Source organism: Ranitomeya imitator, chromosome 7 (assembly GCF_032444005.1).
Source record: "Ranitomeya imitator isolate aRanImi1 chromosome 7, aRanImi1.pri, whole genome shotgun sequence".
NCBI lineage: Eukaryota > Metazoa > Chordata > Amphibia > Anura > Dendrobatidae > Ranitomeya > Ranitomeya imitator.
Genome location: NC_091288.1, coordinates 162,905,842 through 162,931,417, shown reverse-complemented (window position 1 = coordinate 162,931,417; position 25,576 = coordinate 162,905,842). Strand labels below are relative to the sequence as shown.

Sequence of the window (25,576 nt, the reverse complement as noted above, 5' to 3'; positions counted from 1 at the left end):
TGGTCTCTTAATTTTTGCCAGAGCTTAGTTTATACATAATGTAAAGTTTAGAAATTTGAAAGTTAATAAAATCTGTAAAGACAACCTTGCAACTGATATGCCTTATGATAGTTGGATAACTCATTCAGATGAGTGTTTTTGTTCGCGTGCAAAAAGGGTAGCATGGAGAACAGGGACCAATGCAAATCTTTGGTGTTGTTCAAATGAACGCTTTTGTACATAAACCAACTGTTTGCGTGTTAAAAATGGCTGCATGAAATATCTTTATCTTTTACTTATCCAATAAATTTAATGTGATTGTTAAAACATGGCTGTCATACGTACCCTATTCATAAGGCATATATTTTAGCAGATCTATTGCTATTATTGACATAGCAAACTGATAAAACTTTAATTGTGTTTTCTGGATGAAAAACTGAAAAAAAAATATGAATTCTCATCTGTACCTTGCCTAGCTTATATTTTAATTTGACTGAAAATGACAGAATTTGTCCCTATTTTTCGAAATGAAAAAGTAGTCTGAAGAATAGTTAAAAAATCCCCCCCAAAAAAAATATTAAACACACCGTTTACCTGCAAAAAGAAATAATACGATGCTTTCACCTTACCACTATGAAAACAATTAACAATCAATATGTGATGAAAGAAAAAGAGAAAAATAATAAGAAAAGCTTACCACGGTACCAACGCCGTAGGTGGCTGCTGGAGCAAGTGCGTGGTGGTAGGGGTCGGCAGCATAAACTCGTCCGTAACTGAAAACATAAAAATGAACATATATGAATTAACAAGGAACATTATTATGAATAAAAACCAAAATGCAACCATTAAACTTTCTTTAACAAAATGTACTATTTTTTAGTGCAAAAAAACAGTCTAAAGTTACTTTGAACTTTACATTAAATAAATATATAAAATTTGAGGTGCATGAATGTAAAATAGATTGTTGTGCGCATCCACCTAGCTACGTTGGATAGACCATAAATCATTTTGCTACAAAACTGAAACAGGCCACAAATGATATAATTTAGGACACATAGACCAGATGTTTTACCTTGGAAGCTAGACCTGTAAATTTTGAACTGAAGCCAACACTTTAAATGAGTGTAGAGAAGTAATCACACTCCTCTGTATACTGACGTACAACAGGTAATCCAGCTCAGGACATTGATAAATATTAGCCAAGATACTGTTCTTGGAAGATGTCCAATTACTAAAATGTTCTTTCATTCTCCAATCTTGCAGTCAATATTGTAAAAGCTTATAAGTGCATCTCACTAAACTGTCTATACAATAAAATATGGCACTGAGTTCTTAAAGTAAAGGATATTGTAAATACAGTAAAAAAGAAAATGTCCTGTACTTAGATCATTTTTAAATTTTAAAACAAAAGCAGTTGAATTAATCAAAAGATATGTTTAAAACTTATTACATATCTTGATATTGCTCTCTTTCTCTCTCTCTTTTTATATATATATATATATATATATATATATATATATATATGTATATATATAAAACAAAAGCACCCGTAGGTATATCCATACACTGTTATTGATGTGAAGAATTTAAATAATTTTTATAGAAGCCTGATTTAGAAAAAATAAATAAATGAAGAAGAAAGCAACAGAATTTAAATTTTTTTTATATCGACGCCTACAAAAAAAATCATAAATTACATTATAATTTATCTTTACTCAAAAGTTAAATCTCTTTACCATAATGTAGGTCCTTATGCAGTGACACAAATTAAAAAAAAAAAGTAAAAAAAAAAAAATATATATATATATACAGCTCTGGCAAAAATTAAGAGACCACCACATCAAAACCCTGTCATGGGCAGCCCAATCTCCAGACATGAACCTCACTGAAAACCTCTGGAATATAATCAAAAGGATGATAGATAGTCACAAGCAATCAAACAAAGAAGAACTGCTTACTTTTTTGCCCCAGAAGCAATGTGAAAGACTGGTGGAAAGCATGCTAAGACGCATGAAAGCATGATTACAAATCAAGGTTATTCCACAAAATATTGATTTCTTCCTGAGTTAAAACATTAGTATTGTTGTTTCTAAATGATTATGAACTTGTTTTCTTTGCATTATTGGACATCTGAAACAATTGTTTTTTTTAATTTTGACCATTTCTCCTTTTCAGAAAAAAAATACTAAATGTATTGCTAGGAAATTCGGAGACATGTTGTGTTAAGTGTCGAGTTCCCACCGCTGCACAGGGGGAGTCTCGAACCACCTCCGCTGCGGTCTCTCATTCTCCTGCGGATGCAGTGGAGTCTGCTCAGCGGAGTTGTCGGTTCCAGCGCCTGGCCCGGACAGTTACTGTGCGTTTGGTTACTGCTGCCCTTCCAGGTTCAGCCATTATAACCAATACTGTTCAACAATAAGCAGGCGCTCCTGGGACTAAGTCCTGCTTTTCTCCTTCTGAGTATGCCCAAGGGAAGACCTCTTATTGGAGGTCGGGGGTCACATGCTCAGGTCCTGTAGCAGCTCCTATTGGTCCACTAGGAGGTCCTGGAGAGCTGCAGCTATAAAGGATTCGCATGGCCGCTCAGCCATGCGCTAGTACAAATCAGTAATTGTGTGTGTGGATGTATGCCTGTTCTGGTTAAAGCTCCGAATCATTCCCATCACTAGAGTTGATGAATAATCGTGAATGTTGGAGCTGTCTAGTGCCAGATAGTGCCATCCAGTGCCAGGCACAATCTATACTGCATCTAACTAGCAGTGACCGCCACTGCGCTGCTGTATGCTCTCTGTACGGCTATCTCCATTGTCTCCTGACAATCCGTCAGTGTAGGGTGGAAACTCCCGCTTGATCCCAGCATCTGACTCAGGGCATCCTCAGGCGCGGGGTCATAAGACACCGAGGGTCAGAGCTGGATCAATCACCATCATAGTGGGGGTGAATTGCAGGGATCCCACTAGTATCCATTCAAATCACCCTGTGACTTCTAACAGGGCACAGTGTTACCTTTATTCCCAGCGACTCTGTGAAGCAACAGAGTTCGCTCCTATACAGAACGGGTGACGGAACCCGTGTCTATTCTGGTGAAGTACCGTGACATAGCACCGCCATATAGTGCTGCCATTAACTAGCAGCAGGTTCCACTCCTGCACAGTGGACCCCGGGCTGCGAATGCACCTTTATTATCATCATATTTACTCGGTGCGTCCTGCCAGCCCTAACATGTTGTCAGAAGTATTTAGAATAAAAATACAATTTACATTTTTCTCAAAAATATACCTATAAAGAGAAAAATCAGACGAACTGAACATTTTGCAGTGGTCTCTTAATTTTTGCCAGAGCTGTTTATATACATATATTAAAATGCAAAGACACATACACTATAATAATATCCGATCATTAAGTCCCAAATGAGGTTAGTAATTTATGAGTCAATTATTAAAACGAGGAGCTACAACGACAAATTCATATAATGAATATCATAGGATAGTCATAATACATTATAAAACAATCTATTGCTTTGTGTATGATTCTGATGTAGACTCGATTTTCCATATTAGGTAACGTTCACACTAGTGTTATGCTAGTTTGCGTCGGGCGACGCAGCGGCGACGCATGCGTCATGCGCCCCTATATTTAACATGGAGGGACGCATGCGTTTTTTTTGTTGCGTTGTGCGACGCATGCGTCTTTTTTGCCGCTAGCGTCGGACCAAGAAAACGCAACAAGTTGCATTTTTCTTGCGTCCAAATTTCGGCAAAAACCGACGCATGCGTCGCAAAACGCAGCGTTTTTGCGTGCGTTGTGCTGCGTTTTTGCGTGCGTTGTGCGTTGCGTCGCTGATGCAGCGGCGCACAACGCTAGTGTGAACATAGCCTTACTTAGAGTCAAGAGTAGTGTTGAGCGATACCTTCCGATATTCAAAGGTATCGGTATCGGATGGTATCGGCCGATATCCAAAAAATATTGGATATCGCCGATACCCGATACCAATGCAAGTCAATGGGACACAAATATCGGAAGTGATCCTGGATGGTTCCCAGGGTCTGAAGGAGAGGAAACTCTCCTTCAGGCCCTGGGATCCATATTCATGTAAAAAATAAAGAAAAAAAAAGTATGGATATACTCACCCCTCCGATGAACCCTGGCTGTCACCGCTGCGAGAGTTTGCCTCTGTTCCTAAGAATGCAGTGGGTGAAGGACCTTCGATGACGTCGCAGTCAGGTGACCGGTCACCTGACCGCTCACGTGACCATGACGTCATCGAAGGTCCTTCACTCACCCCATTCTTAGGAACGGAGGCAGACGCTCGCAGTGGTGACAGCCAGGGTTCGCCAGAGGGGTGAGTATATCCATATTGTTTGGACATGAAAGAAGAAACACGGCAGCACTCACCACTCTTGCAGTTTAAGTGTCCTTTATTGCAACACAAGGGAACACATCTTCACCGCTCGGGGGAGTGAAACAGACAAGGAGTGCGGCAGAGTGTGTCCTGTCTGCTGCACTCCTTGTCTGTTTCAATAAAGGGTACAAACTGCAAGAGTGGTGAGTGCTGCCGTGTTTCTTCTTTCATGTCCGTATGATTCACAGTTCATTCCACGCGAGCACCTCCTCTTATCATCGGACGACCTGTTGTTGTGTTAATCACACACCGCTGTTAATCTCTGGACAGTTAGGCTGTGCTGCTCACTTTTTCCTTTTGTTGCTCATATCCATATTTTTTTTTTATTCTTTATTTTTTACATGAATATGGATCCCAGGGCCTGAAGGAGAGTCTCCTCTCCTCCAGACCCTGGGAACCATACGCACCGCACACGCTGAAGATGACTGGGAACTTATAGGAACTTCCGAGTCCGATTTCCAATATCGCAAAAATATCGGAACTCAGTATCGGAATTCCGATACAGCAAATATCGGCCGATACCCGATATTTGCAGTATCGGAATGCTCAACACTAGTCAAGAGTATTTAGTTAATTGCAAGTTCGCCAATAAAGCTATCTTCCTCATGATTTTTTATGGCGTAATATTGTTATTACTGAAATACATGAAAAGCTTTTCACTAATCAGAAATATTACCTTTTTTCTGTATTTTCCTGATTCAAGTGGTGTTCCACAAGTCCTATTTTACAATGTTGAAGAACCCAATCATCTATTTTACTAACTATCTCATTTCAGGAGCTACCTTTTTGGTGGTTAGAGAGACAAACAAACTATAAAAGGGTCTTCATCTATCATCTATCCTTGGTATTTGCCGCTCTTCTGCATCGTGCTTCTTTAGCAGCCAGTGTCATATTTTTCTGCTGATAAGATGTTGTTTTGTTTAACTACATATAAAATGCTATTGTAATGTTTCATACTGTTTTATTATAAAATAAAATCAGTTTCAGGCTCTTTTCAAACTGACATCAGAACTTTGATAATTTAACTGTAACTATAATGTATCTTTCATATCACAGACCCCAATGGAGACCGTCTCACCTCAATGACTTAATGAGGAGTTAGGGTTCCATTGAGATTTAAATTGTGTTCTATCTACTGCTAGTCTTGTCTTCAAAAGTAATACAATTTCTGGTTGAAGCCCCAGTTGAAATTGTCATTACCTTTTTTGTTTGTTAAAACCAGAACATAAAGAATTAATGGTAATTGGAGCAACATAATGGTGTGCAAAAATGTCCTAATTGTGTGTGCGTCTGTGTGGAATGAGGGGACATAATAATAATAATAATAATGATAATAATCTTTATTTATATAGCTCCAACATATTCCGCAGCGCTTTACAATTTAACAGTTTCAAACACAAAAGTCATAAGTAACAACGTTAACAATACAATAATTAAAGCAAAATAAGACGACCCTGCTCGTGAGAGCTTACAATCTACAATGAGGTGGGGGAGATGCAAAGTACAGGTGTGTATTTACAATGATGTATTTACAATGATGGTCGAGCCATCTTCAGGGGTTGGGGAATAGATGGGGATAGTGAAGGGCTACACACACACACAAACATAAAATGACTTTGATTAGTGAACGTGATAGGCCGCTCTGAACAAATGTGTTTTGAGCGAGCGCCTAAAACTATGCAAATTATGGACGGTCCTAATATCTTGGGGTAGAGCTTTCCAGAGGACATAAGAGAACAGTAGCACTAAATAAGGTAAAATAGTTTACAATGGTAATATTTGTACCATGTAGCCATGAGAACAGAGCTCAGTACCTTAGCAATGAATGAAGCTCATGAATTCCACTCTATTCATTTGTGTCCACAGCTAGGAAAAAGCAGGAGCTACACATAGGGTTGAGCGACTTTTCTTTTTATAGGATCGGGTCGGGTTTCACGAAACCCAACTTTTTCAAAAGTCGGGTCAAGTGAAATCGGCCGATCCTATAGAAAAGTCGGGGTCGGGGTCGGTCGAAACACGAAACCCAATGCAGTGCATTGGGTTTCTAATGGTTCCCAGGGTCTGAAGGAGAGGAAACTCTCCTTCAGGCCCTGGGATCCATATTTAAGTGTAAAATAAAGAATCAAAATAAAAAATATTGATATACTTACCCTCGGACGCGCCCTGGCTCTCACCAGCAGCCTTCCTTCCTAAAAAAGAGCGCCTGAAGGACCTTCGATGACGTCACGGCTTGTGATTGGTCTCGTGAGCGGTCACATGGGCGTCACACGACCAATCACAAGCCGCGACATCATCTAAGGTCCTTCAGGCGCTCATTCTTAGGAAGGAAGGCTGCGGGTTAGAACCAGGGCACGTGCGAGGGTGAGTATATACCTATTAGGAATATACTCACCCTCGGACGCGCCCTCGGATGCTGCCTTCCTAAGAATTAGCACCTGAAGGACCTTAGATGACGTCGCGGCTTGTGATTGGTCGCGTGACCGCCCATGTGACCGCTCACGCGACCAATCACAAGCCGCGACGTCATCGAAGGCCCTTCAGGCGCTCATTCTTAGGAAGGAAGGCTGCCGGTGAGAACCAGGGCGCGTCCGAGGGTGAGTATATCAATATTTTTTTTTTTTATTCTTTATTTTACACTTAAATATGAATTCCGATACCGATTCCCGATATCTTAAACATATCGGAACTCGGTATCGGAATTCCGATTCCAGATCAGAAGATCGCCGACCTCATGGCCGACCCCACACAGGGGTCAGGTCGGGTTTCATGAAACCCGACTTTGCCAAAAGTCGGTGACTTCTGAATCTGGCCGACCCGTTTCGCTCAACCCTAGCTACACATCTATGTTCTAGGGATCATTATTTTTCTGGGTGTAAGACCCTAAGTGATCAGATATTTAGCAACTATTCTCTTAATAGGGTATTTGAAAAAAACAAGAACATTTTAAATATTTTATACTACGATCAAAAAGTTTAAAACTGTGGCATACAAAAGGCTGATAATATTTAGCATCCTACCAGTAGATCACAGAGTGGAGTCCAGAAGTGATGTAATAGCAGGTCAAAAATAAGGACCTAGGTGTAAATAATGTCGGAGTGTGCACAAGAGTTAGCCACAAGAAAGCCAAGAGGTAGATTAAAGGGAATTTTAATGAATGTGATTAACTGATTGTCTAACTTACATACATTGTAACCACTTGCAATTAGCTGTCGTTATTGATTAAGACATGTCTGGTCATACAGGTCTTGCATGAAATGGGCAGTCCATGTAATACATGGTCTAGGGCTTAGTCTGCCATGGGCAAAGCCTTATTTGCCGAGCAAGTCTCCCTCAACAGAGCCCCCTTCTTGTATTATATTATCTATCAATATCATTGAACTACAGAAGTAAAAATAAATGCTCGCAGTGGTCCTCACATAACAGGTACTCATTCACGCTATTTTTAATGCATCTCTGGTAAATCTTGTTACTCGGGCAGGTTTTGTCACAACATAAAGGCGGCGTCTTTATGTTCCCTAGAAATCATTATATTTGTTGGAGCTGACCTTCACTTTCAAAAGTTGATCTAAAGTGGGTTCTTTGTTATGATTAATATTTGCTATTTCATAGAGAAAATAGAAAGGGTCAGTTTATTTTTCAAATACAAGGCTTATTTCTAAAGCTGATTTAAAAAGACTCACCTATGCCTGACATTGACATTCAAGGGCTTGAAAGGTTACGATTGTTCACTAGAAGGCCTTTAGTATTTTAATACAGCACAGCAAGTAAAGATTTCCAGACATACTGATGTTTTGATATCAGCTAAAGCCAAAACTATGTCATACTTACACTGATTCTGAAACTGTGTAAAAAAAGTAAAATTTACTTGACTTCATGATTATATATATATATATTTATATATATATATGCATTTATATATATATATATATATATATACACACACAGTGGAAAAAACTATTAATATATAATTCATTGGCTGTGTAAGGAGACTTAAAGGCCATGCAAAGCATATCTGGGAATGAAAATATACAAATATCCTGCTCAGAGACCAAGAACACTTGTACTTTAGTGTCACCCATTGGATGTAGCAATCATAAAAGTAAATATTGATCTTTTAATACTGAGGAGGGACAAAAACCCTGAAACATGTGTCTGCAAATGGAGTTTCTGGTTTGTCATACAATCTTAAGTCTTGTGGCAAAGTTGGCTGAAGGTTTAATATTGACTTTTAGGAATGCATCATCCAAAAGGTGGCCTAAGAATTCAAGTCTATGTCTTCTCTGAAGAGGTTATTTGCATATATAACATTAATGTAAATTTATATCGCCATGTCTGTAATCTATATATGTGTGAATATCACATTTCATGTCAGACACTGATGACAATAGAGAAACTGATGCTGCATACACTAGGTTGCAAAAATTGAATTAGTAGAAAGTTCCTTTTCCTGTGACATTCACTGATTGACAAGAAGTTCTGATATGTTGTTATATAACATCTGCTGTAGGGATTTTATAATTATATGCCATGGTTTCTACAAAATAACAAAATAACAGACTATCGGAGCATTTCACATCAATCAGTTATTCACCCATCAATCATCAATAGTGGAGAGCGAGTATACTCGTTGCTCGGGTTTTCCGAGCACACTCGGGTGACCTCCGAGTATTTGTTATTGCTCGGAGATATAGTTTTCATCGCCTCAGTTGCATGATTTACGGCTGCCAGATACGCTGAATACATGTGAGGAATGCCTGTTTGTTAAGGAATTCATACATGTATTCAGCATATCTGGAAGCCGTAAATCATGCAACTGAGGCGATGAAAACTATATCTCCGAGCAATAAGAAATACTCGGAGGTCAACCGAGCATGCTCGGGAAAACCCCAGCAACGAGTATACTCGCTCATCACTACTCATCAATCAATCAAAAAGGGTGGTCCCCAAATCACATCTTATATCACTTATCCACAGTGAAAATGATCATTCCAGAGACATTGAGTGAAATAACACTTCCCCACTGACACCCCATTTAGACAGTGTACGTAGGATCCCATTTCCATGTCATTTATGTTCCTCACTGCGTAACTAATCAATTATTATTTTTTAAGTTATGACAATCTTGTGTTCTTACTTAGCGAGTGTAAAGTTTTTATGTTTGTTTTATGTAACAAATGCATGCAAAATATATTTTATACTAAATATTATTTACTTAAATTTTCTGTGGAAAGGTCGCAGAAAAATAAAAAAGTCATACTATAGATTAATCTGTTTAATTAAAACATGAGCAAGATCTTTAAGAAATACTGTATCTGAAGTGTCAGTGTATGAAGAATCAGGAAAATGCTCCATAAATTAAAGTTAATAAATTTGCATATATGTAACTATTGTTACCATGGTAGATCATCGGAGTAAATTCTATGTAACTTGTTTCCTGTAAACAGTTTATTTACTTTTTTACAAACATTTTACACTTTCTGCGGCTATACCATAGGACTGTGCACATTAATTATACTGCAGCCTCTTGATTACTGATGTCTAAGTTTCATATTTTTGAAAATGTCCATCAATACTTAATATCTTGTCATGTTGGCACATTTGACTAGTCATGCGAACTGACCTAGAACCAAAGGAACAGTCAAGACTGTCAAAATGATAATGACAATAATGCCAAAAAAAAAAGGCCAGAGTGCTTTCTCTGGGTAAAAAGACAGATTAATCAATGTACCCTACGAAAATAAGGAAAGGATCTAAGTGTTTATGGATTCTTATCATTTGATACATGTTTCATGTATCCCATTGACAGCAAGCTTGAATGGAAAGAGGGAGACGGAATTTCATTTTTTGTCGAGATAAACTCCCAGTCACTGTGGCTGTACAATTTTGAGCACTTTTCATGTTACGGCTAATCCTCTTTACGGCTAAATTTGAAAAGGTTTGCAGTGACAGAAGACAGTGTGATAGACATGCTTTTGAAAAGGAAGCACCAGCAAATCAAATGTATGTGGAAGCAGGCAAATAGCGATAATCCTTTTATTTGGTTCCTATCTTTTTTTTTTACGATGACTGCATAATCAGTAGCACAACAACTGTATAATTTAGTAACATCTGTCTTAATTGCTATTCCAAGCCCTTCTGAAATTAGGTCAGTACCACGGGCTATATGTGATTCTAAAAGCACAAATAATTAAAATTTTATTACCAGTGCTGAGATGTAACAATCATTGAGCAAACACATGAAAAGCCTTCAACTTATTGAAATAAATCTAAAAGAGAAACTTTTGTAACAATGGCGTTGTTAATGAGGTATCAAGTAGAATGATATGCTTATAAACTTTTATTGGATGGCAGACTTTGCTGGTACATATACTTGTTTGCAATGCATGTAATTATTTGTATAAACTTTACTGCTATTAATATTAAGTTTAAACATATTATGTGTACCAAGAAAATAGCCTTGCTCTCTACTTGCACCCCTTTACCCCTACAGAAGACATGATGAGTATTAATGTCACAAACACATTTGTCATACTCAATGTTCAAGCACAGCAAGTATGGCGGCGCAATCAGGGCAACGGTTGTATTACACAACTGAAACCCCTTCCATAAAGGTAGAAGTCACTCTTCTATACTGGTTGACATCAGAGTAATGTCTGATCGCAACTGTTTAACCTCTTGAAATAAGCTGTCAATGCTGATGTGGCATTCAGAGGGTGAGGAAGGACCTCCTTTGATAGTGTCATAGGGAATTCTTGTGATGTGATTGGAGCCCATACTTATTTTGGCTAGACAGTCAGGGCTCATGAAAGACCCCAGAATTGTTTGGCATTTCCTGCATTATTATTTCCTACAGTATAGGATATTCCTGTTGTTGGAACATACTGAGACTATTAAAAGTCTTAAAAAGTCATTGGTGGTAAACAAAAATTCCACAAATTCGCAAATACATAAATATATATATTGTAGGTGACTGACAGGGAATATTCTGAACCGAGAGCGTATATCTCCCCCGGAACGTTGGGGGGGCGAGATAGTAAAAGCCGGGTACTGGTTGGTGCAGAAGCTTGGGTTCTGAGCCATTTTATTTATGATAGTTTCAGGCCAGTTTTTACTGGAGTGATGAGTAGGATTTAGTGGCGGGACTCATCAGTCCCATTCCTCCCGCTCCAGTATGGGTTTTGCTGTTGCCTTAGCCAGCTCAGCTGAGAGAGGTTGTCTCATTACTGACACAGAAAAGGCTGATGGAAAAGGTTCAGAGTGTCACAGCCTCTGGACTGATATGTTTTGTTTCTGATATGCACAACAATTAAATGTGCTAAATTCAGAGTGGCTGAACTAAATGCTGAGTAGCTGAAGAGCCAAGCCTGCAAATATCCCTGGTAGCATGAGTCATTTTACTTATATGGACTGTGTCAGCTATGTCAGGGGTGTCAAACTGCATTCCTCAAGGGCTGCAAACAGGTAATGTTTTCAGGATAATTTAATCACCTACACACATCATGATTACAGCACCTTGTGCAATGCTAAGGAAATCTTGAAAACCCGCATGGTTTGCGGCCCTCGAGGAATGCAGTTTGACACCCCTGTGCTATGTCACTGCCACAATGTTCTACAATGTCCTAGCGCTTTACAATATACTGTATATTTATTTCTTAAATAATTAAACATAGGTATATTTGGTGCTGTCATGACTGAGATCACCTGCGCAGAATTTTTTTGGGAAATTATTATAATTTGTTCATACAAAGCATGGCTTTTTTTCTCAAATGTTGCCAATATAAAATTAATGAAAATTTAATACTGATGCATACTTGCCAAAAATGGCACATATAGGTGCTTCTCACAAAATTAGAATATCATCAAAAAGTGTATTTATTTCAGTTTTTCAATACAAAAATAGATTCATTACAAATAGAGTGATCTATTTCAAGAGTTTATTTCTGTTAAGCACAGCCAATGAAAACCCAAAAGTAATTTTCTCAGTAAATTTGAATACTTTATAACACCAGCTTGAAAAATTATTTTAACCCCTTCCCGACCCATGACGCCACGTAGGCGTCATGAAAGTCGGTGCCAATCCAACCCATGATGCCTATGTGGCGTCATGGAAAGATCGCGTCCCTGCAGATCGGGTGAAAGGGTTAACTCCCATTTCACCCGATCTGCAGGGACAGGGGGAGTGGTAGTTTAGCCCAGGGGGGGTGGCTTCACCCCCCCGTGGCTACGATCACTCTGATTGGCTGTTGAAAGTGAAACTGCCAATCAGAGCGATTTGTAATATTTCACCTATTGTAACGGGTGAAATATTACAATCCAGCCATGGCCGATGCTGCAATATCATCGGCCATGGCTGGAAACACTAATGTGCCCCCACCCCACCCCACCGATAGCCCCCCCAGCCCTCCGATCTGTCCGGTACACTGCCCCGCTCCCCTCCGTCCTCCTGTCCGCGCCCCGCCGTGCTCTTGTCCGCTCACCCCCGTGCTCCAATCACCCCCCCGTGCTCCAATCACCCCCCTGCACTCCGATCCACCCGCCCCCCATGCTCCGTTCCACCTCACCGTGCTCCGTTCCACCCCCCCCGTGCTCCGTTCCACCCCTCCCGTGCTCCGCTCCACCCCTCCCGCGTTCCGATCCACCCCCCCATGCTCCGATCTCCCCCCCGTGCTCCCTCCGCCCCATCATACTTACCGATCCTGCCGGGGACCGTCCGTCTTCTCCCTGGGCGCTGCCATCTTCCAAAATGGCGGGCGCATGCGCAGTGCGCCCGCCGAATCTGCCGGCCGGCAGATTCGTTCAAAGTGCATTTTGATCACTGAGATATAATCTATCACAGTGATCAAAATAAAAAAATAATAAATGACACCCCCCCTTTGTCACCCCCATAGGTAGGGACAATAAAAAAAATAAAGATTTTTTTTCCACTAATGTTAGAATAGGGCTAGGGTTAGGGTTAGGGGTAGGGTTAGGGGTAGGGTTAGGGGTAGGGTTAGGGCTAGGGTTAGGGTTAGGGTTAGGGTTAGGGGTAGGGTTAGGGTTAGGGGTAGGGTTAGGGCTAGGGTTAGGGTTTCGGTATGTGCACACGTATTCTGGTCCTCTGCGGATTTTTCCGCTGCGGATTTGATGAATCCACAGTGCTAAACCGCTGCGGATTTATGGCGGATTTACCGTGTTTTTTCTGCGCATTTCACTGCGGTTTTACAACTGCGATTTTCTATTGGAGCAGTTGTAAAACCGCTGCGGCATCCGCACAAAGAAGTGACATGCTGCAGAATGTAAACCGCTGCGTTTCCGTGCAGTTTTTCCGCAGCGTGTGTACAGCGATTTTTGTTTCCCATAGGTTTACATTGAACTGTAAACTCATGGGAAGCTGCTGTGGATCCGCAGCGTTTTCCGCAGCGTGTGCACATACCTTTAGAATTAGGCTATGTGCACACGGTGCGGATTTGGCTGCGGATCCGCAGCGGATTGGCCGCTGCGGATTCGCAGCAGTGTTCCATCAGGTTTACAGTACCATGTAAACCTATGGAAAACCAAATCCGCTGTGCCCATGGTGCGGAAAATACCGCGCGGAAACGCTGCGTTGTATTTTCTGCAGCATGTCAATTCTTTGTGCGGATTCTGCAGCGTTTTACACCTGTTCCTCAATAGGAATCCGCAGGTGAAATCCGCACAAAAAACACTGGAAATCCGCGGAAAATCCACAGGTAAAACGCAGTGCCTTTTACCCGCGGATTTTTCAAAAATGATGCTGAAAAATCTCACACGAATCCGCAACGTGGGCACATAGCCTTAGGGTTGGAATTAGGGTTGTGGTTAGGGTTGTGATTAGGGTTATGGCTACAGTTGGGATTAGGGTTAGGGGTGTGTTGGGGTTAGGGTTGTGATTAGGGTTATGGCTACAGTTGGGATTAGGGTTAGGGGTGTGTTGGGGTTAGTGTTGGAGGTAGAATTGAGGGGTTTCCACTGTTTAGGCACATCAGGGGTCTCCAAACGCAACATGGCGCCACCATTGATTCCAGCCAATCTTGTATTCAAAAAGTCAAATAGTGCTCCCTCAATTCCGAGCCCCGACGTGTGCCCAAACAGTGGTTTACCCCCACACATGGGGTATCAGCGTACTCAGGATAAACTGCGCAACAATTTCTGGGGTCCAATTTCTCCAGTTACCCTTGTGAAAATAAAAAAATGCTTGCTAAAACATCATTTTTGAGGAAAGAAAAATGATTTTTTATTTTCACGGCTCTGCGTTGTAAACGTCTGTGAAGCACTTGGGGGCTGAAAGTGCTCACCACATATCTAGATAAGTTCCTTGGGGGGTCTAGTTTCTAAAATGGGGTCACTTGTGGGGGGTTTCTACTGTTTAGGCACACCAGGGGCTCTGCAAACGCAACATGGCGCCCGCAGACCATTCCATCAAAGTCTGCATTTCAAAAGTCACTACTTCCCTTCTGAGCCCCGACGTGTGCCCAAACAGTGGTTTACCCCCACACATGGGGTATCAGCGTACTCAGGAGAAACTGGACAACAACTTTTGGGGTCCAATTTCTCCTGTAACCCTTGGGAAAATAAAAAATTCTGGGCTAAATAATTATTTTTGAGGAAAGAAAATGTATTTATTATTTTCACGGCTCTGCATTATAAACTTCTGTGAAGCACTTAGGGGTTCAAAGTGCTCACCACACATCTAGATAAGTTCCTTTCGGGGTCTAGTTTCCAAAATGGGGTCACTTGTGGGGGATTTCTACTGTTTAGCCACATCAGGGGCTCTGCAAACGCAACGTGACGCCCGCAGAGCATTCCATCAAAGTCTACATTTCAAAACGTCACTACTTCACTTCCGAGCCTCGGCATGTGCCCAAACAGTAGTTTACCCCCACATATGGGGTATCAGCGTACTCAGGAGAAACTGGACAACAAATTTTGGGGTGAAATTTCTCCTGTTACCCTTGGGAAAATAAAAAATTGCAGGCTAAAAATCATTTGTGAGAAAATAATTTTTTAATTTTATTTTCATGGCTCTGCGTTATAAACTTCTGTGAAGCACTTGGGGGTTTAAAGTCCTCACCACACATCTAGATAAGTACCTTTCGGGGTCTAGTTTCCAAAATGCGGTCACTTGTGGGGGGTTTCTACTGTTTAGCCACATCAGGGGCTCTGCAAACCCAACGTGACGCCCGCAGAGCATTCCATCAAAGTCTGCATTTCAAAATGTCACTACTTCACTTCCGAGCCCCGGCATGTGCCCAAACAGTAGATTACTCCCACATATGGGGTATCAGCGTACTCAGGAGAAACTGGACAACAACGTTTGGGGTAAAATTTCTCCTGTTACCCTTGGGAAAATAAAAAATTGCAGGCTACAAGATCATTTTTGAGAAAATAATTTTTATTTTTTATTTTCATGGCTCTGCGTTATAAACTTCTGTGAAGCACTTGGGGGTTCAAAGTCCTCACCACACATATAGATTAGTTCCTTTGGGGGTCTAGTTTCCAAAATGGGGTCATTTGTGGGGGATCTCCAATGTTTAGGCATACAGGGGCTCTCCAAACGTGACATGGTGTCCGCTAATGATTGGAGCTAATTTTCCATTTAAAAAGCCAAATGGCGTGCCTTCCCTTCCGACCCCTGCCGTGCGCCCAAACAGTGGTTTACCCCCACATATGGGGTATCAGCGTACTCAGGACAAACTGGACAAGAACATTTGGGGTCCAATTTCTCCTATTACCCTTGGCAAAATAGGAAATTCCAGGCTAAAAATCATTTTTGAGGAAAGAAAAAATATTTTTTATTTTCATGGCTCTGCGTTATAAACTTCTGTGAAGCACCTGGGGGTTTAAAGTGCTCAATATGCATCTAGATAAGTTCCTTGTGGGGTCTATTTTCCAAAATGGGGTCACTTGTGGGGGAGCTCCAATGTTTAGGCACACAGGGGCTCTCCAAACGCGACATGGTGTCCGCTAACGATGGAGATAATTTTTCATTCAAAAAGTCAAATGGCGCTCCTTCCCTTCCGAGCCTTACCATGTGCCCAAACAGTGGTTTACCCCCACATGTGAGGTATTGGTGTACTCAGGAGAAATTGCCCAACAAATTTTAGGATCCATTTTATCCTGTTGTCCATGTGAAAATGAAAAAATTGAGGCTAAAAAATTTTTTTGTGAAAAAAAAGTACTTTTTCATTTTTACGGATCAATTTGTGAAGCACCTGGGGGATCAAAGTGCTCACTATGCATCTAGATAAGTTCCTTGGGGCGTCTAGTTTCCAAAATGGGGTCACTTGTGTGGGATCTCCAATGTTTAGGCACATAGGGGCTCTCCAAACGTGACATGGTGTCCGCTAAAGAGTGGAACCAATTTTTCATTCAAAAAGTAAAATGGCGCTCCTTCCCTTCCAAGCCCTGACGTGCGCCCAAACAGTGGTTTACCCCCACATATGAGGTATCAGTGTACTCAGGACAAATTGGACAACAACTTTCTTGGTTCAGTTTCTCATTTTACCATTGGGAAAATAAAAAAATTGTTGCTAAAAGATAATTTTTGTGACTAAAAAGTTAAATGTTCATTTTTTCCTTCCATGTTGCTTCTGCTGCTGTGAAGTACCTGAAGGGTTAATAAACTTCTTGAATGTGGTTTTGAGTACCTTGAGGGGTGCAGTTTTTAGAATGGTGTCACTTTTGGGTATTTTCAGCCATATAGAGCCCTCAAACTGACTTCAAATGTGAGGTGGTCCCTAAAAAAAATGGTTTTGTAAATTTTGTTGTAAAAATGAGAAATCGCTGGTCAAATTTTAACCCTTATAACTTCCTAGCAAAAAAAAAAATTTTGTTTCCAAAATTGTGCTGATGTAAAGTATACATGTGGGAAATGTTATTTATTAACTATTTTGTGTCACATAACTCTCTGGTTTAACAGAATAAAAATTCAAAATGTGAAAATTGCGAAATTTTCAAAATTTTGGCAAAATTTTCGATTTTATCACAACTAAACGCAGAATTTATTGACCTAAATTTACCACTAACATGAAGCCCAATATGTCACGAAAAAACAATCTCAGAACCGCTAGGATCCGTTGAAGCGTTCTTGAGTTATTACCTCATAAAGGGACACTGGTCAGAATTGCAAAAAACGGCAAGGTCTTTAAGGTCAAAATAGGCTGGGTCATGAAGGGGTTAAAATCCGAAATGTTTGACTACTGAAATGTATTTTCAGTATATGCACTCAAAACATGGTTGGGGCTCCTTTTGCGTCAATTACTGCACCAATGCAGTGTTGCATAAAGGCGATCAGCCTGTGGCATTGCTGAGGTGTTATGGAAGTCCAGGTTGCTTTGAAAGCAGCCTTCAGCTCATCTACATTGTTGGGTCTGGTCTCTCTATTCTTCAGCTTGACAATGCCCCATAGATTCTCTATGGGGGTAAGGTCAGGCGAGTTTGCAGGCCAATCAAGCACACTGATACTGTTGTTTTTAAACCAAGTATTGGTACTTTGACAGTGTGGGCAGGTGCCAAGTCCTGCTGGAGAATGAAATTTCCATCTCCACAAAGCTTGTCAGCAGAGGGAAGCATGAAGTGCTCTAAAATTTCCTGGTAGATGGCTGCACTGACTTTGATCTTGATAAAACACCATGGACCTACACCAGCAGATGACATGGCTCCCAAAACCATCACTGATTGTGGAAACTTTACACTAGACCTCATGCAGCTTGAATTGTGTGCCTCTCCACTCTACCTCCAGACTCTGGGACCTTGATTTCCAAATGAAATGCAAAATTTACTTTCATCTGAAAACAACACCTTGGACCACTGAGCCACAGTCTAATTCTTTTTCTCCTTGGCCCAGGTAAGACGCTTCTGAAGTTGTCTATTGGTCATGAGTGTCTTGACACATGGAATGCGACACTTGTAGCTCATGTCCTGGATACGTCTGTGTGTGGTGGCTCTTGAAGCGATGACTCCAGCAGCAGTCCAATTCCTTGTGAATTTCCCCAAAATTTTTGAATGGCCTTTTCTTAACAATCCTTTCAAAGCTGCGGTTATTCCAGTTGTAGTGCACCTTTTTCTACCACACTTTTTCCTTCCACTCAACTTTCCATTAATATTCTTGGATACAGCACTCTGTGAACAGCCAGATCCTTTAGAAATGACCTTTTGTGGCTTACCCTGCTTATTGACTATGTCAATGGCTGGCTTCTGGACATCTGTCAAGTCAGTAGTCTTCCCCATGATTATGGAGCCTACTAAAACAGACTAAGGGACCATTTTAAACACTTTGGAAGCCTTTGCAGGAGTGTTTCCTAATTATTATAATTTACTGAGATAATGACTTTTGGGGTTTCATTGGCTGTAAGCCATAATCATCAACATTAATGGAAATAATCACTTGAAATAGATCACTCTGTTTGTAATGACTCTATATAAAATATGAGTTTCACTTTTTTATTGAAAAACTGAAGTAAATGAACTTTTTGATATTCTAATTTTGTGAGAAGCACCTGTAAATAGCGTACAATAGCAAGCGAGCAACAAGATCATATACAGCTATCAAAAAGAAAGAGAAAGCTGCAGGAATTCAAAATAAAAAATAAAACAAAATTCTGATTTTCAATGACAAATTTGGCTCCATCATGAAGACGTTTTTTACAAAGATCAAAAATATGACTACTGTCCATGAGTTGTGTCATGTACAGACTCTAAGCTATGCTGAGCTGCGATACCACTAACTTCCCATCAAAAAGAGTTGTACTGTTCTTAAAAAAAAGTCCGAACCCTTAAGCCACAAAGGTCATAGTTAGATGGCCTTAAAAATCAATCCGAGATCTGAGCGCAATGCATAAACTGTCTGGTGAGTCTCCCGACCCGAGCGTAATTGCTTTATGTATTTCTATGCAACTGTCATGTTTCGGGTCGGGTCGGGTGCATTACCTTCTGATCTCATGGGTCCAATTTATACGGCCTTCTAACTGCACCCTTAGATGTATAAATTGAGAACTGAGATTCATCCCTTGCAAATAGGATGCCTCACCATATATCTGGACACTGTCCAATCTGTGTGGACCATGTCATAATGTGTACATTTTCACAAAGTGACAAGGGGAATGGTTCTCTTCCTCTGTTATTGCTACACTGTTCTCACGTAATATAACATAGGTCACACAAAGAGGCTGACCATTGGTGACTTTGATATCTAAAGAGGGGTTATAAGTATTGCTTATCATAAGGCCACGTTCACGCGTTCAGTATTTGGTCAGTTTTTACCTCAGTATTGGTAAGCCAAAACCAGAATTGGTTGAAAAATACCAAAGCGGTGATGTATTTCTATTATACTTTTCCTCTGATTGTTCCACTTCTGATATTGACTTACAAATACTGAGGTAGAATACTGAGCAAATACTAAATGTGTGAACGTGGACTAACAGTTATACTTTGAAGTGGATACAAGGGGTTATTCTAATAAATCAGGGTTCCCCAACTCCGCTCCTCCAGAGTCACCAACAGGTCATGTTTTCAGGATTTCCTTTGTATTGCACAGGTGATAATTGCATCACCTGCACAGGCAAAAATTCCATCATCTGTGTAATACTAAGGAAATCCTGAAAACATGACCTGTTGGTGGCTCTTGAGGACCGGAGTTTGGGAACACTGTAATAAATTGTCAATGATTTTATGTTTCTGTTCAGAGACAGAACAACATAAGTTCTATGTTGCAAATAAGTTTTAACTAGAGCAACCTTCATTTAACAGAAAGTATATTTACGGTTCAGTAATCTAGTGAATAATCAGAAGTACTTCTGCAAAGTAACAAATTACAATAGAATTCTTGCAAAACTCAAGAAGTCTAATTGCTCTGATAAACTTTCTTGCAAGTACATGTACTTTTGTTCTCAAGTTTAAATCCGTAAATATTTATCTTTAGCAGAAAATTAAGAAAAAAATAAAAGTTATAAGTTTTCTAAAAACTAGAAAAGTCAACTTCTTAATAGAGAAAAGGTTTACTCTAAAATGCAACAATGTGGTCATTTAATGGTCACGCTCTGCTTGGCATTTCAGCTTTTAGATAACATTTTAAATGCTATTTAGATTATACGATTTTAGGTGTATGCTTAATGAAACAAATCTGTTTCTATGAAGATTAATTATAAAATTGAAGTGAGAAGTTCAAATTGTTTTTCAAATTAGTTTATTTTTTTTCCTCTGAGGATAGCGCATCAATATTCAGCATAGCAATGTAGCATTTTGATTGGTAAATAGGAAAACCGAATATGGAAACTACAATTAGATATGTCAAATTATTTTTGCTTTACATTGTAATAGACACACACACACATTCGCTATAGTTATCATATTCCAGTGAATCATACACTATGACATGTCATGGTGGCAGCTATTTCAGACATCCCTGGGAGAACTGGCAATGGGTCAAGGGGGCAATTACCCTCTGGACCGCTGTTCTTCTTACAGATGACAGATACCATTGCTTTTTTCACTTCTATGACTAAAATGATATCAAGAAAATAATCCAGAAACAATTATTGTTATAAAGAAACAATTCAGCATTGCTTATGAGGGTGATTTTAAGTACTACAATTACACCGCAACAAAACAAAGTCAAATGCAGGCTAAGTATTCCAAAACCACTCAGGGTCAATTACAACAACTATTGTTAGTTGTTGTAAACTGTATAAACTTGGCATAATTTTAATTTTGATCTAAATACTAATATTTAGAGCTCTGTTACAATCCTACTAAGGATCCAAAACAGGATTAGATAAAGAGAAATAGAATGGAGCCACATGGAAAAATTATAAAAATTATAAAGTTTGTATGTCCAAAGTCAAAAACAGCACCATGAAAACACATAAAGTATAAAACATTTAAAGAACCAAATTGAAAGTTCTGCCCAGGAAAAAAAAAAATCACTAATGACCTATGTTAAAGTGCAACTGAAAATTCAGGGGAACTTGCAGCAGAATGTCTGTTTGAGTCTTTACCTCCTTCGTACTCCTCATCCAGTAGTATCTTATCACTCCTGAATAAGCATCCAGTGTCGTCTATTATCCCAGCAATGTGAAAGTCTGTCATCACTAAACACAAATTTTACCCATTACTTAAGAATGAAAGATCCAGGAGGAGAAAAATGCAGATTTCTCTGACAATATAGTTTACAAAGTTGCTTATTTTCATGTGTTCTATTGATTTATGAAATGAAAGTTAAACTGACAGCTACTCTTTAAAGAAATATCCAGGAGTTTTAATTTAAAAAATGTGCCTAATCCCTAAAAGGTAGGTATTTGTTAACTACCTGCCAGTTGTGCTTGGCAGCGTTCTTCACAGACCGCTCCTGTTGGCAATTCAGCTGCTTCCTGTCAACAGAGCAGCTCTTCTTCTGTCACCAAGGTTTCAATACCTAGGCGCTAAGCTTGACTGCCTGAGGCTATGTTCACATTGCGTTAGTGCAGTCCATTTAGCGCATACGCTAACGGACTGCATTAACGCAATTGCCAAAAAGGGATCGCGTTATGCAAGCAGCGTTCGAGGTTCCATCACAAAATAACGGCACATCAATAACGCATGCCAATTATGGCATGCGTTAGCGATGCGCTACATAATTGCGGGCAATGGGTGCGCTAACAGATCCGTTACATAGCGTTAGTGCCGCTATGAAACGGATTCTGTCAGCGGACACCCACTAACGCAATGTGAACCTAGCCTAAGAATTGACAGGTTAGGTAGCAACTACCTACCTCTTAGTGTTTAGGCCCATTTTTTTTACAAAGTCTTGGGTATGTCATTTAAAGTGGGCCATCAAATAAGTATTTAATGTGTAGTCTACAGTTTAGCAGAGTGAGGAGGCAGTAACAGGCAGTGTTAGCTTCTCAGCTTGGTGTCATTCATATCTCTTACATTCTGCAGCACCTTCGTAATTTGATAGTGTATCCTAATGATGGGCAATAATGTATTTTTCCCCCAAAACACATTTTAAAGCAAAAGGGCTGCCACATCTCACAACCATGCCTGGTGCACTGATGTAGCTTCTCAGGTAATCTCAGAATGGTGGTAATACTACGGCAAAAGCAAAACTGGACATAATTACGAATAAAAAATATTTATTCCATTTTTCAAGGTATTTTTGGCCATAATACATAGTGTCTATGTATTTTATTTTTCATTAAGATTTGATCTATGACATAGGGATGTCACCTATATATTTTGAAGGCCCGTGTGTGTACATATATAAATAAATATATATATACAGTATATCTTAGTAAAGTTTATATAACTTCTTTTCATCAGTATCGAAAGCCTTGTAGTGTGCGGCTTTTTCAGATCATAGCACAATATAGAAGGCTTCAATGTCTTTTTTACTTTGAAACAGCATTTCTAAAACATTTTCTCCACACCAATGTAACATTCATGATCTTGAATAATACATGATGAACTTTCACAGGAACAAAGTATCCGTAAGTCCTGATATTTTATTAAAGTAGCATGGAGCTCAAACTTTTCTTAAGATTAACAAAATTGTCAAACATTATAGAAAATAACAAAAATAATAAATAAAAAAGACTAAATAAAAAGCATGACTGCAAGGAATCAAGTCTAACAATAGGCAAAAGTTTAGTGTCCGTAATAGGTCAAACCAGTGCTCCTCATCAAGTGGCTTCCATGTCACATTTTGCTCTGTGCCTCCCTGCATATGGCTACACAGCTTTTGACAGCAGCAAATGTTACCGTGCACTAGCTGTACCAAGGTGGTTGTAGACTCACTGGAACTCAGTCCCAAAGTCAAAAACATATTAAGGGTATGTACACATGAACGTATTATCAGCCCAAACGTGATTTGACCAAACATCTGATCACACTCGGACCAATGTTATTTTATTGGACCATGCATATGTCCAATCTTTTCCAAGCCAGTCTGAGGAAAAATTTGCAGCATGCCCGAGTTGGATTCAATCATCAGATTGGTGTCAGCAATGCAAATCAATGACTGTGTGGAAAAGATCAGATTGCACTCGGATGACAACTGAGTGAAGTCTGATTAACATGAACTTACAGAAAGGACAAGATGAAGAATTTTTTTCCCATCTTCTCCTCCGACGAGAGAATCAGATCCCACTCACAGTGTGATTAGTAAAATCGGACAGATTCTCTCGGACGAGAGAATGTACCTTTGTGTGACCCTAGCTGAAGGGTATGTGCCCATTAAGTATTTGTTTTAGACATTCCTGCATCAAAAACATGTCTTCTGGCAGAAAAAACGCTCCATAAAAAATGCACATTTTTGTGTTTGTTTTGATGCACTTTTTCCATACCTTTGCTCCCATTCATAAAAAATGAATGAAAAACACTGTAAATATGCTCTAAGAAGTGACAAGTAGCATATGTGAAACTGATTCAAATCTGCAATGAAATAATAAGCAAGGTGTACATAAGACTTTGGACAGTGAAATGCTGCATTTTTCAAGGCAAAACCGAGCGGAAAAAATGTGCAAAACCACAAAGAGTAAACATACCTTGACTTAGGTCAACACGAGGGTAAGAACCTTATAATTGACAATTATCACTAGGGTTAAGAGCACACGACTCCATCATATCTTTAAAAATATCTTTTATTAACATTCAGAGTGGAATAATACTAACTTTCACATTAAAAACGTTCTCACAACCTACAAAAAGTTGAGGACTATAATCGCTATAATCAAGGCAAAAAGTTTCAATAGAATAGTGAGTAGTGAGAATACTGATAAGACAACTGAATAATTCTCATTTCTGTAATTTACTGTAAGCGGTTTCCTTATTATTGTAATATGTTCAGGGAGTACCGTATATACTCGAGTATAAGCTGAGGCATCTAATTTTGTCACGGAAAACTTGGTAAGCTTATTGACTCGAGTATAAGCCAGGTATGCATTGTCCCCTTATCCCTGTCCTCGTATTCATGGCTCCCCCATCCTGTCCTCATATGCATGGCTCCCCATCCTGTCCTGTATGCATGGCTCCCCATCACTGTCCTAGTATGCGTGGCTCCCTCCCATCCTGTCCTGGTATGCGTGGCTCCCCCATCACTGTCCTGGTATGCGTGGCTCCACCTGTCTTGTCCTGGTATGTGTGGCTACCCCCATAGCTGTCCTGGTATGTGTGGCTCCCCATAGCTGTCCTGGTATGCGTGGCTCCCCTCATAGCTTTCCTGGTATGCATGGCTCCCCTCATAGCTGTCCTAGTATGCATGGCTCCCCAGCAGCTGTCCTGGTATACATGGCTCCCCGTGGCTCTCCTGGTATGCGTGGCTCCCCCCATCCTGGTATGCATTGCTCCCCCCTCCCATCCTTGTATGCATGCTTCCTATTCCAAAATAATCCTACTCATGCTCCAGTGTGCCCTCGCAGCACCTCATACCATGCCATTAGCTGTTCCTGTGCTGAGCGATCACATGTCACCGCTCATTAAGGTAATGAATATTCCCGCCATGCCTATGGGAGTGGAGATGCGTGCATATTCATTACCTTAATGAGCGGGTCCACGTGATCACTCAGCACAGGAAGAGCTGCTGGAAGCCAGAACCAACAAGATGCTGCTATGGCACTTGGACCACCGAGATGCTGAGAGCACGCTGGAGGGTGAGTAGAATGTGTTCTGGAAGCCGACACCTGCGGGTGTCACTGTGCGTGCTTTAGCAACAGCCACCGATTCCTGCCTCTGTGACCCGCTGCTCTGCCGCTCCCCCTCCCCCACGACTTTCTGTGACAATTGACTCATCTATAAACCAAGGGGGGGTTTCCACACAGAAAAATGTGCTGAAAAACTCGGCTTATACATGAGTATATATGGTAGTTATATTTTGGATAGCACAAAACAATGCTGCATGCTTACAGTTATCTTTCTGGAACACATTTTTGACCTCAGTGTAATTTATACTTGGCCACCATAAACTGAAGACTTATAAGGGAACTGTACTGCATGAGAATGAAGGCATTTACAGCAGCAGAGAACATTACTCATGTTTTACACAATATATAACAGTAAAATGGTAATTGGTGACCCAACTACAGTAAGTGAATGTTAATTATTTAGTTATAACATAATAGGTGATACAGCGTTCACTTTCCATACAGAAACATTCAGTATCCGAGCAGTCAGACAGGGACAATGCCAGCACCTCACTCCCCCCACGCAGATAGCCAGGCACCCTGC

At 40.2% G+C, this 25,576-nt stretch overlaps 1 protein-coding gene across 12 annotated transcripts in view; it reads right to left on the bottom strand.

Annotated features, from left to right (window-relative positions):
• Positions 1-25,576, bottom strand: part of RBFOX1 (RNA binding fox-1 homolog 1) — a 974,878-nt gene that overhangs the window by 8,384 nt on the left and 940,918 nt on the right. For all 12 annotated transcript variants that reach the window (XM_069733980.1, XM_069733986.1, XM_069733978.1 and 9 more), the window contains one exon: positions 677-752. In XM_069733980.1, coding sequence (XP_069590081.1) covers positions 677-752 — 76 coding nt within the window. The remainder of the gene's footprint in view (positions 1-676; positions 753-25,576) is intronic.